The sequence below is a fragment of the Homalodisca vitripennis genome, chromosome 2 (genome assembly GCF_021130785.1).
Source record: "Homalodisca vitripennis isolate AUS2020 chromosome 2, UT_GWSS_2.1, whole genome shotgun sequence".
NCBI classification, from domain to species: domain Eukaryota; kingdom Metazoa; phylum Arthropoda; class Insecta; order Hemiptera; family Cicadellidae; genus Homalodisca; species Homalodisca vitripennis.
The window spans coordinates 63,600,316-63,613,717 of NC_060208.1; the positions used below are offsets into that span (position 1 = coordinate 63,600,316).

Genomic DNA, 13,402 nt, shown 5'->3' on the forward strand with positions numbered 1-13,402 from the left:
TGTTATACTTCTAGAATCTATCTAGATCTGGCCAGTGGAGCACTTATGAACAATTGTTTAACATTTCAGTGATTTCATGTGGATCAACAACCACAACTCCATTATTTAATAGCTGCTGAATGTGTTTTTTTACATAAGTGTTTTCCAGACTTTTATGTCCTTATAATGTCCTTTTTTAAGTTCAGAGTTTTATTATAATAATTATGTTATTTTTTTTAAAAAAAAGGAGAAGCCGATCCCCTTTTAAGCCTTATTCTGCCCGTCCTTATGGGCCACTGGCCTGTGCGAGGATCTTATCAAACAGAATAAGGGGGAGAGTCGATACAGTACAAGGTCAATGGTACTGATAAAAAGTGCAAGGGTCACAGACAGGATTCGAACCTGCGCTATCTCTAACTCAGACTCAAAGTCCGACGTCTTAGACCGCTCGGCCATCGGCACTCTCGATTATATAATAACGTAAATAAAGTACAAGTAGTATGTGGTGGAGTAGCAGAAATATAAATTTAAAATAGTTACAAACATAACGCTTTACAGTTTATTAGTCAGCACTTACCTGATACTTGGCTGCAGTCATAGATACATGCCTATGGAACCTAAGAATTTAACTAGATGTTGGACCAGTATCGAAAGAAGTAGTCAGGAACATGAATTGCGAAGTAATAATGTTAGTGTAACCTACCAGGGTGTCCAGGAGAGCCGGGTGCTGACTGACTGGAGATGACAGGAGAGTTCACTGTCGAGTCTGGAGTAGGCGAACCTTCTCTAGACAGTGATTCCGGTGTCATCAATCCAGACATGCCTACGTGGCTGGGCGACGCAGGTGCCGACCTGCACAAACATGTTCTATTACGTAACTGTCCACACGATCTCAACGTATTCAAAATATTTATACAGGGTGTCCCAGAACACTCTACCAATATTTTCAGGTGTTATTCCTAAAAATGAGACAAACCAAAATATCATATTAAAACTTTCAAAAACTCAATAATTATCCGAATAGTCACCATTTATAATTTAGTATTTATTATTTGAGATCGACTAGTTGTAATGAGGTGTAATTTGATATATAGCCTTAGAACTTAAAGGCCTAATTACAGAACAAATTTCAAATTTTCCAGAAGCTTTACTTTCATAATCACGGTTTCCTAACAACTTTAAGTGTAAGTATCTAAAAAAATGCCATATAACAAAAATGTTGCAATACATTGTATTTATACAATTTAATTGTAAATCCACCGATACCAAGTTTAAGAAAACTGGTTGATAAATAAGGGAGATAATCCACATTTAAAAGTACTAAATAATATCCACTGTGATTGTGTGATAGCACTGCTTGTAAACCAACAATCAGCTGTTTTAATTTTAGCTGCTTTAATCAGCTGATTATAACACTACATTGTTAAACTGGGGTTAGAATATCCTTACCTATTTCAGGATTTAGGTTTCTTTTTATTAAAACATAAGAAAATAAATATATTTATATCCTATATAAATAATAACTTCCTTTACATAGGACTTCTAATGAATTTACAAAAATGTTTATTATAACAGAGTAAAAATAATGTTGTATTAAAAGATCAATTTCTGCTGCTGTATGAACAGTTTCAGTCCAATATTTAACAATCGGTGATCAATATTCCTACAGCCAGTTTCATTACACATTTTGAAAATGTCAGTAGATTTAGCTCCACTTGTCCAAATTTGATTTTGTACTATTTAATAAAAAAAACTTGATAATTTATTGGTAGCCTTATTTAAATAAAATTGTTATTTTTTAGATTATAAAATTTTTATTTTCTTATATTTTAACCAAATGAAAACTTAATCCTACAATAGACAAGGATATTATGACCACAGTTCAACAATTTAGAGTTATAATGTTGAATGTACTGATTACTGGGGGATACTTATTTTAAAGTTTGTGTTACGTGTCTTGCTATGTTATACATCGCCGCCATTAGAAAGCACAACTAAAAATCAAGAATTTGCACTACTCAAGGTTTCTTTATCTATATTTATTTTCCAGATATTTAAGATCAACAATTAAATACAACTAATTAAAAATGTTTAAAAGTACTATTTAAATATTTAGAAAAAGATTAACAGCAGACTAATCTTTTGTGTTACTGACTCAGTGTTGGAGGTAATTTTAAGAGAATAAAGTAAAAGATATATTTCTATTACAAATTTTCAATTAACTCACAATAGGCATCAAAATTTGATTTTTAATTTTATTGACTGTTAAACATGTTTATTGAAATTCATCCAGGATAGACTAGCATTCTTGAATTCAACCACAGTTTAGCATTTATCAAATGTTTAAGAACATGTTTAATGTGTCAAATTTAATTTGGCATTCAATATTTATAAATCAAATATAGATATCAACACAAAAACAAACCACTAGTAATATCAAAATTCTTGGGTTTTCTTTATAATCATGTATGATAAAGAAATAGTATTTATGAGAGTTGATATTTACAAATTTTTAATTCTTAGGGCCTCAGAAGTTTACATATATCATAAAGTAAGTTATGTTGAAATATAAATATTCACCAATTTTTCTAATTACAACTGTAATTGTTTAAAAATTAGCAAGGGGTGAAACTTTTGATCGCCTTGTGTATAAAAGAATCTTGAGATTACGTAAAACTTGAAATGAGTATTACTATGGATTGCACAGAGACATTATTATAATACTTATTTGAATTTTTGTTTGGTTCCATATAAACTCGCACACGATTAAATCTTCCCTACAACAAAGAATACTAGATGTTTGTTAGAATGATAAATAAATTTAAAATTATCTACTACTTGCTACTGTACATAAAGCTCTATTATACAATAGTGATACACAGCACAAATCTTAAATTACATATGCTAAAACAATTACAAAATACTAGTGGCAAAAAATTATAAATTGATTCCTGGAAGTACATACCTTGAATTGTGATCATACTTAAACCTCATGCCCAAATTGGATTCATTGATCACAGTAAGAAAAACTAGTGAAATTTAAATCTAGAAAATGTTGGGTTCAAACTAAAAAACCTAAATTGAAACAGTACATTATAAAAATCTAAAATATTTTTTGAACATTCCTAATAAAAATTCATTTTTAAAACAAAACAAAAATAATACTATAAACTATTTTTATTCCAGTCATCATGTTATTTTTATAAGCATCAGAGAGTACTTGTAGTTTTCACAGTATGTTTGATATCTTTATTAATAAGTGTTTGGGGTTTCATAATAATCAGTGGGGGTATTAGCAAGCTATATAAAATCAAATGCGTACATTTCTTATAGGACACTGTGTGTGTGTGTGTGTGCGTGTGTGTGTAAAGTTGAATTTCGAGATGTAAGTCTGGATATAGTGTATCTTAATAATGACTAACATTTATTTTAGTTTGTCATTTTAAGCTTGGTAGTGTTTATGCTTCATGAGATTGTACAATATGTACTAAACTTATTGCAATAAGGTATGCATGCAATTTTGTAGATCTTTTAACATACAAGTATCATAATGTAATGAAAATTTGCAGATACTGGATTAAGTGACTACAAAGTAGTACTTGCTTCACCACGTTGATTTTTAAATCTAATTACTTTGTTTCTAGTGAGTTCATATGTAAGTGCTACCAAACATTAGTATTTGCTTCATATTTCCCGGATCTCGTAGTATTTACTTCAGATTTATATAAATAAAACTTACTATAAACTATTTTGCTTTAGTAATTACATCATATTTGTAGAGTCTGGTGTTGCTCAAACTTCGTTTCAGATCAGTTAGCACATACATGGGAAAGTTCATATATGTTTCTGAACATAAGAGGTATTGTGAACATTGGCATATTATTGATAAACAATTTTTACAGTTTGAGGAAGAATTTGTAAATTTTTAATGGTGAAGTTTCTGTTCAAAAGTAATAAAACAAAAGAGCAGAAGCTTTGACACAAAAAATAAAATATTTTTATGTAGCCTACTGTGGCTAATCCAGAATTTCAAGTTTCAGTGGTTAGCCCAAGAATTTCTTGAAAACATTTATTCTTGAAATTTTTTACTTTTTATTGAGTGTTAATTACAGAGTATTCTGTATAAAAGACAAACAGACAGCGTTCTGTTCCCACAGCCTTTTTTTCCAGAATACCATAAGGACATATAGCTTCATTACTGGACAAAATAGTCGAAAGTTGACTTCTTTGGGTCTTATCGGTCAATGGAATCTAATCGTGGGAGAAAGTAAGGAAATAACAACTACCATCTGTTCCAGATAGCTCATAGTAGTAACTACGTAGAGATAGTAGTTGTGTAATCACTTCGATCAATAAAATACTATTACTTCATAGTATTTGTTGTGACATTTACTTCTTTTTATTCACTTCTTACATTGAGTTGTTACTCCAGGGAATTCATTAAAACAATAATGGCTGCATATATACCCTTCTTCATCAGTCCTTTATCTAACTATGCTAGAATTATGTTTTGTCTGTCTTGTATGTAAACCAACCAGCCACTACAAGATATGGATCTATTCACCTGTTCCATGAATATATAAATAACTTTCTCTATTCTGCAAACCATTATTCTGGAAGTAATAATATCTTCCTATTTTTTCCTAAATTAGGAAAAAACAGGAAGATATTGATTAACAATTTCTATATTTCGACTTCAGGAAATAAAACTAAACCCTATAAATAGGGTTATAAGAATATAATTAACTAAGTCATCCTAAATTTAATCCATTTGGAAATTTAGATTTGGTGATGAGCTGATGGGTTTGTTCCATGGTTCTAAGACTGTTTGTACTTAAATTTTGTGATATCTTTCTAATTGGTTTCACTAAATGTGTTTTTTCAACATTTACTCCATGTGCCACTACAGGTTGCTCTATCTTTTTATGTGAATAAGCAGTGCCCTATGATCCTTGTTCTAAGAGAATTTATGTAGGCATTTATGAGGCAATGTAATCTTTAGGGCATGACTTGCATTGAATTTAATAAATAATATTTTTTGATTCACAAGATAAGTCTTCAAATACACTGTACGATTTTTGTGTAGGACTACTTGAAAATTTTTTGAAGTAGACCACATGTTGCAAACTAAACACCTAAGTTTCTTGCAAGGATGTGATCCCACTATTACGTTTTCTTGTTCTTTCTGCTTAGGTAATTTTGGGTGTACTAAAATATCTTTTAAAACTGTTTTCTAAATCTTATTTTTGGAATGTATTTAAAAATGTTGTTAGTTGAAGCAGAGCTGTCCAATAAACTGTATGCTCATCGAAGAAGCTGTTTCGAAGAATATTGATAATTTTATAAAGTCTTGGGTGTTATTTTATTAAAAACTTTGGATCATTATTGTCAAATTTAGTTTTCATTTGTTCCAATTGATACTGATTTAGAGTTCAGTTTTGTTGTTTAGAAGTTGGCGAGGATAACCCCTTTTAAAAAATGCTGATAATAAATTATCATTACATTGTTGTATATTGTTTTCAGTGATATTGTTCACCGCATAACTTTTTGCTAAACATGGTTTTATTTATACATATACAATCTAATACGAAGTATTTTAAAATCAATAAGAAGCATACTGTAGACAATTTAAGTGCTTCGTAATTGGGGCTTGGGAAAGTCATTTTAACGCAGCTGATAAGCCACAAGTTATTTCATAAATAATTTCAATGAATTATAAGTTCTAAGTTTAAGTTCTAAATTTTACAAAAATACATTTTGCAACAACTTGATTGACATTTAAATTGAATCACTATCTTTTTCTTGATACAACAAAAACACTGACAACATTTAACTTAGCTCACAAATTTATTTAATTAAAATTTCTTAAAGCAAAGACACAATTATTACAGAAAATACACAAAAGTCGAGTAAAAGAAATTATTACGATATATGCACACAATAGAGTAACAAGTTTTGAGGGAAGAACACTCAGAAGAATTGACTGCAGGTTCAGCATGAGGAATAAAGGAATCAAGAAGACTAATACCAATCTTGATAGTCCCTCCTAAAACTACAAAAAAAAGAAAGAAAAAACAAAAGACAGACAAATTAATTAGTAAATCAAACAAAATTGTTGAAATGTGTTTATTAACATTTTATTATAAATAGGATTCTTAACCCTACAAGTGGCAATAGCAAAATATGTCGGTTGACACAGTACATCATTCTGTTTCGAGATTAGATGTTTAATATAGTTCCAATCTAAAATAAACAGCATACAATTGGAAAGACGAAATTCTATAGTTTTATTTCTATGCATAAAACAATGCTGACCAATATTGTTTTAGCTATGAAGTACAAAAGAAAATTAACACTATTTGTAATAGCTCATTTTGGCGCTTTCCTAGCGACAGCAAATTTATTATTGTCATAAAACCTTATACAGTGTGACACAGAATAACAGGCATGTTAGAAATAAGTAGTGGCAGCCGTGGGCAGGTGGCAGCACTGTGGGTTTGTGACAGTTAGCGAGTAACTAGTCCGCCATTTCAGTAATCATGCATCAGTGGAACGGACAACAGCGTGCGTTAGCCATAAAATTGTTTTATAAAAACAATGATAGTTTGGTAGCAGTGTAGAAGGAGTTTAAAATTTGTATAAGTTAGGACATTATGAAACCGTTCTGTTGAAACATATGCGATATAATGTTGGATTAATAATTTTGAAGAGACTGGATCTACCCTCAAGAAGAAACCATCAGGACAACTAAGAAGTTTATGTTCTCCAGCGAACATGGATGTTGTAAGCAAGTCTGTTCAGTTTGTAAGCAAGCAGCAGTGGTTGGAATATCCCACGAGAGTGTTCGCGTTGATTTAAAATTTTATCCATACAAACTACAGATAATGCAACAATGATTACCGGTTATTTCTGGGATTCTGTTAACAAATGATAACATACATAAACAATGACAATGAATTTCTAAACAAGTTGTGGATGTCAGATGAGCCACATTTTCATCTGACAGGTTATGTGAATAAACAGAACTACCATTACTGGGCAAATACAAATCCTAATGACATTCATTTACAACACTAGTAAAGTGACAGTATGGTGTGGTGTATCATTACATGTGATTATCGGACTATAATCATTTTTTTTTGCAAATAAACAGAGAAACAGAACAGCTATCAATGCCTATTGTTACGTAGAGATATTAGAAACTGCTCCAAACAACTTTCTAAACGTTCAAGAAACCTGGTTTCAACAGAACAGAATGACATCACACACTGCATGGCAATTAATAGCATGTGTGCAAGAATTGTTCAGTAACCGTGTGATCATCAGGGGCCTTACTCACGGACAGGATTGTTGTTTCAAACCCTCATGGGAGCAAGTGTTAGTGCGAAGGCTACGAGGGGCTGTCCGCAGGGCAGCGTCCTCTCTCCTCTTCTGTGGAACCTGGTTGTGGATGACCTGCTAAATTCTTTGAATAGCAGCGGTGTCTTTGCACAAGGGTACGCAGATGATATTGTGATTCTTGTGAGTGGCAAGTTCAACACAACAATCACGGAACTGACCAATGCTGCTCTGAACATGGTGGGAAACTGGTGGTGATAAGGTTGGCCTCACCGTCAACCCCACCAAGGCTGCCGTGGTTGCCTTTACCATGAGGCGACAGATGGAGGGGCATTGGTCCCTTTCTATTTAAAGGCTCACCCGTTGAGCTGAAGCCTGAGGTCAAGTACCTGGGCGTGATCCTAGATAGGGTTCTAAACTGGGGACCCTCATCTAGAAAGGGTCATTGCCAGGGGTAAAGTGGTCTCTAATGCAATGCAGACGTGTGATAGGTGGGCCCTGGGGACTGAAGCCGAGGCTCTTGTACTGGCTTTATGTTTCCGTGGTCAGACCTGCACTAATGTTACGGAGCTGTCGTATGGTGGCCAAAAACGGAAGCCAAGACGGTTGGTAGTACGTCTGGACATCTGGCAGGTATCCAAAGGATGGCCTGCCTCGCTAATCACAGGGGCCTTTCCTAGTGCGCCAGGCGCGGCTCTGGACTGTTGTCTTAATCTCGCCCCCCTGGACACATTGTCATTCGAGCTATGGCCAGGAAGAGTGCCCTACTGTCTTCAGCAGACGGGATTCTGGTCGGGCTGCAGCGGTGGCACTGCAGAATTGGCACTCTGATACAGGAGGATGTTTTGCACATGATCTCTGATCAGATGCCACAAAAGTTTTCCTTTGACAAACCCTTTAGGATTATTTTGCCCTCAAGGGATGATTGGTCAGAGGGGAAAGCAACCTCTTCCCACCAGCGGAGCTCGAATGGTACACAGACGGCTCTAAAACAAAAAGCGTCACAGGCGCTGGAATTCTGGGAGTGAGACCATGTAGGGAGCTGGTGGTTCCTATGGGTCTGTATCCGACAGTCTTTCAAGCGGAGGTCGCAGCCATTATGGAATGTGCTCGTGAGAATCTTCGTCTGCGATATAGGGGCAAGACGATTAACATTTTCACGGACAGTCAGGCAGCGCTGATGGCGCTGGATTCTTGCGCAATCAAATCCAAACTGGTTTGGGATTGCTATCAGACCGTTTTCCTCCCTTGCCAGAATCAACAATGTAACCGTTTGTTGGGTTCCTGGTCATGAGCGGATTCCTGGGAACGAAAGAGCTGATGCCCTGGCCAACCAGGGCTCAGCAACAATTATGACGGGCCCTCAACCATTCTGCGGTGTGTTCCAAGGTGTGAATCCTCCAGGGTTGTCTCGAAATGGATTCGCATGGAGCATGGGAGAAGGTGGAGGTTGCATCCGGGTTTGAGAGTGAGTTAGAATGGTATTAAAGTCACCTTCCTCCAAGGTGGCCTCGGACCTTCTTCTCATTAAACAGATCAATGTCTTCTAAGGTCATTGGTCCTCATTACGGGGCATGGGTCACCTGAAGAAGCATCTACACAGAGTTGGCATTCTTCAGGAGGATCCGCTCTGTGGAAGGTGTAATGAGCAGGAGGAGACTGCTGAGCACCTGCTCTTTGATTGCCCTGCAATAGCAAGAGAGCGGTATGCCATCTTTGGTAGCTTGAACAGGGGTGGCGAGTTTTCCCAGGAGGACTTGATAGGTTGTTTTTCGGCAGTTTGTTGAACTGCTGAAGTTGTAGACTGGTAGTCCTCATGGTGTTTCCGGGGTGCGCAAAAGACCCTTGAGGCTTAAGTGCATGGCAGTAGGCGCCCCACGGAGAAAAAAAAAAAAAAAAAAAAAAAAAAAAAAAAAAAAAAAAAAAAAACCATGTCATCTCACGATTTGGTAACATTCTCTAGCCCCAAATATTGCCAGATTTATCAGTTTGTGAATTTTTCTTGTGGGACTACCTCAAGAGCAAAGTGTACACAACTCCACCAAGAACCCTGGATGAGTTAAAAGAAATGAGAATTTGGGATGAAATACACAGTATCGCAGCTGAGACGTTGCTGCGGTCAATGAGGAATCTCCACAGCAGATTTCACGAATGTATACATACAGGAGGATGCCATCTAAAGAAAGTAATTAAAAAATATAGATATAGATGACATCAATTGCAATGAAATTTCTTTCCTTCATCACTTCTAGTTTAATTGGATTGTGGAAATGTATCCATTTTTCTGTCACCCTGTAGTTGGCACCACTGTCAAGATATAACTTAGTAGAAGCGATCAATTGAGCGTTTGTATGTACAAGTTAAAGTTTTTTTTATCTACAAATTTTATAAATAAGGCTTAAATTTAGCCTGTTTACACTGCCAGTCAATAATAATAATATAAAAAAAAACAACTGGTCATAACTTAGCTCACAAACTATAATATGAGTTTTCAATTATAATTTTACTTCCTGAGAATTGAAGTGTTTTACTTGGATTTTAACTATGTAGAAATTCTCTACGTTCAGATATCCCTTAATAGCAACTGGTGAAAAATAGCCATTTTGTGGTATCTTTCAGTGTTGTGCCTGTTTATTGCAGCATGTTTGTTGTGATTATAGAATGTGTTTTGTGTAAATTATTTTACAGCTTTAATGTCTTTTTAGTGATCTTTTGTAGTTTAATTAGTTGTAAATAAATAATATTGTACAGAATATAAATTCAAAAATGTATTTTGTGCAATCCTGGAAATAACTGTTTTGAGTAAATCAACATTAGTTTTTTTATCATGTTCTTAAAGAAATTTCATCAAAAATAATATTTTATATCATGAACAATACACGTAATAATCTTATCTCAATTTTAATGAGTTCTTCAATATTGTTTGCTGCAATTACAGTGTTGGAAAATTGTGTGCTTGTTTTATAACTTAATTGGTGTATGTAACACTAAAAACAATTAAAAAATATTTTAATTATTAAAAAATAAAAATTATAATAAAAATAATTACAAAAATATTATAATTTCCTTTTATGGGATAAAATTTGTAACAAAATATTTATCTTAAAATGTGATAGGAACATAATGGAATTTTTAATTACCAATTTGAATTTGAATTATTGACCACGAGGACAAAATCAAAATGGCAAACATATCTAAATTAAAGCTTCCAAAGGAAGCAATTCAGAAATGTAGAGCATACAAACAAATATATATATATATTTAATTAATACAAATAATATTTAATTAACTACAATAGCCTTTAAACATTTAATATTTTATTACTGATTAGTTTCACTACTAAACCCATGATAGTAGTAGTATTAATAACCTAAAAATATAATAACTCAATAATAAACTAATGGCAAGCTAGTAGCCATCATGTGGACTACAGTCCCGCCCACTGGCAGCGTTAGTTGCCTGAGACGATGAGCCATGCTTGGCGGATCGTCAAACTTTGCTTATGGTGCTAGTTATGTTAGTTTCTGTTGTCGTTTTTACTATTTTTCGAAAATGGAAATTGACGATATTTCAGAGCAACGAATCAATATCAAGTTTTTAGTGAAGTGTGGTAAAAATTATCAAGAAATTAATGAAATATTGAGCTGTTTACAGTAATAATACTCTGAAGAAAACAACCTGGATTGAGGGAAACTTCAGTGGATTAAGCGATTTAAAGATAGTCGACAAGACACCACGAATGATGCAAGGCCGGGACAATCATCAACCACCTCGTTTGACACGCCAACATTGATCGTGCGGTGCCTTGTCTTTACCAATTGCCAAAAAACTATCCAAATGATAGCTGATGAACTGAAAATAGGAAAATCAACAGTGCAAACTATTTTAACAGAACATTTGGGTCTAAAAAACAATCGTGCCCAAGCTACTGATGCCAGATCACAATTGAAAGAGGATAATCACTGGTGACGAATCGTGGTTTTACAAGTATGACATTGAACTAACATCGCAAAGCAAGGATTAGAAAGCAACCATAAAAATCAAGAAAAATACGATCGATAATCAAAGTCACTTCTGGTTTTTAATTTATGTCAAAGGTGTTGTTTATCATAAATTCATGTTGTTCATGTTCTTCTTGATTGGACAAACAGCAAATGCTGAGTTCTACCTCACAGTTCTCAAGTGTTTGAGAGATCGTCTTTGACCACATTTGATTCAAGGTGATAGATGGAACCTTCATGACAATGCACCTGCATATTCAGCATCGATTGTTCGCCAGTTTCTGGCAAAATAATTTATCTACATCCTTTATTATCCCCCTTATTTGCCAGATCTAGCTCCTGCTACTTTTTCCCATTCCCAAAATGCATAAATGTGATGAGAAGACATCACTGAGAAGATTTGGACACAATAAAGCAAGAAACTAAAAAACCTAACTGGTGAGGATTTCCAAGAATGCTACAAACAATGGAAAAGAGGATGGAATAAGTCCATAGCAACACATTAAGAGTACTTTGAAAGGGACAAAATCAATGTAGACTAAATTTTGCAAAATAAAGTTTTAATGGCCTCAGTTTGCATATTTACTAGACAGACTTCATACTAATACATTTGTTGGAAATTATTTTGTTTTTGAATCACTATACACAAATTACTTTAAAATATCAACAAAACCACATTGTTTACACTTTTTGTTTATTTTCTTTTTAGTTTTTCACTTTTGTGTGAAAATTCAATTTTTTGAGCATGGGAATTAAATAAATCTTCCACACCTTCATCACTGTCACAGACAATAGAATGGTACTCATAATCATAATCTAATAATAAAGCAACATCAAAATTACATAGTTATTTAATTACATTTTGATCGCCTCACATCTAGACAAAAATAATCACACATAACCTCACTTATGTAGCTCACTTTTAGTAGCTGACAATGGAAAACAATGACAAAGCACTTAAACAAACAGATGATCAATTCGGTGTTGCCAATAGCAAAACAAAATGAAATGCATTTTCCTCTTAGTAAAAGAAGAAGTAAAGACCATAGCAACAATACCTAGTAAATATTTTCAGAACTGAACAGCTCATAACAATAAAGAATAGCTTAATATGGACTATGTAATCAGCTTGTAGCTCAGAACTCATCCCAGTCCGCTCAGTACATAACCACCTTTGTATGCCTTCCCCAATGGGTTAACCTTGCCACTAACAAATGTACAATTTATACTCACTTTACAATCTGTGATTATCTTTTTAAGGTTTTTTTGTCTTTTATGCAATCAATTATTAGGATATAAGGATTGCTTAGTCACTCTAATATTTAATAATTAATCCTTACATTATGAATTAATAAAATGGACATTTTTAGACAACACTGTAATTTTAACCCTTTGCGTGCCACGGCGACGATACATCGTCGCCAAAAACCCTTGCGAAAAGTGCCACGGCGACGATCTATCGTCGCCGACTTACTGTGCGAAAAGTGCCAGGCGACGATCCGTCGTCGCCGTCTGTTATCGTAATTTTTAACGCTTTATTTTTCATGAATTCTTTTCACAACCAATATTGTTTTATTTCTTAACTATCCTGCAATAGATAAATAATAGTTCACATAGTACTTTATATTAGTGAAGATAAAAAAAACACAGAATAATAGAAGCAACAACAGCGGGCGGTGATTAACCGGGCGCGTAACATCGTTGGCGCGTAAACAACTCGCTACTTATAGTATGCGTAATATCTAAAATAATACGTTCGGTTACATGGTTGTGTTTACATCGTTTTGAGGTTAGGATCTCTAAAATGATTTTGTTAAATTGATATCTCCCGTGCGTACGTGCGTGCGCGCGCGCGCGCGCGCGTGTGTGTGTGTGTGTGTGCGCGCGTGTGTGTGTGTGTGTGTGCGCGCGCGTGTGTGTGTGTGTACATATTTTTTGGGAAAATATGAAGACCATATATTAGATATACTTTAGAACCAAAGGATAAATGTAAGTAATACATTAATTATTTTTGTTTTAGTGTTGTGTTACCGGTACTGAAAAATGATTTTTTCATTATGTACATAATTTCAAGCATTGTTATG

General features: G+C 34.2%; 1 protein-coding gene across 2 annotated transcripts in view; it reads right to left on the minus strand.

The window, feature by feature from the left end:
- LOC124354067 (forkhead box protein K1-like) overlaps window positions 1-13,402 on the minus strand; it is a 94,354-nt gene that overhangs the window by 23,830 nt on the left and 57,122 nt on the right. For both annotated transcript variants that reach the window (XM_046804246.1, XM_046804245.1), the window contains exon 7: window positions 683-831. In XM_046804246.1, coding sequence (XP_046660202.1) covers window positions 683-831 — 149 coding nt within the window. The remainder of the gene's footprint in view (window positions 1-682; window positions 832-13,402) is intronic.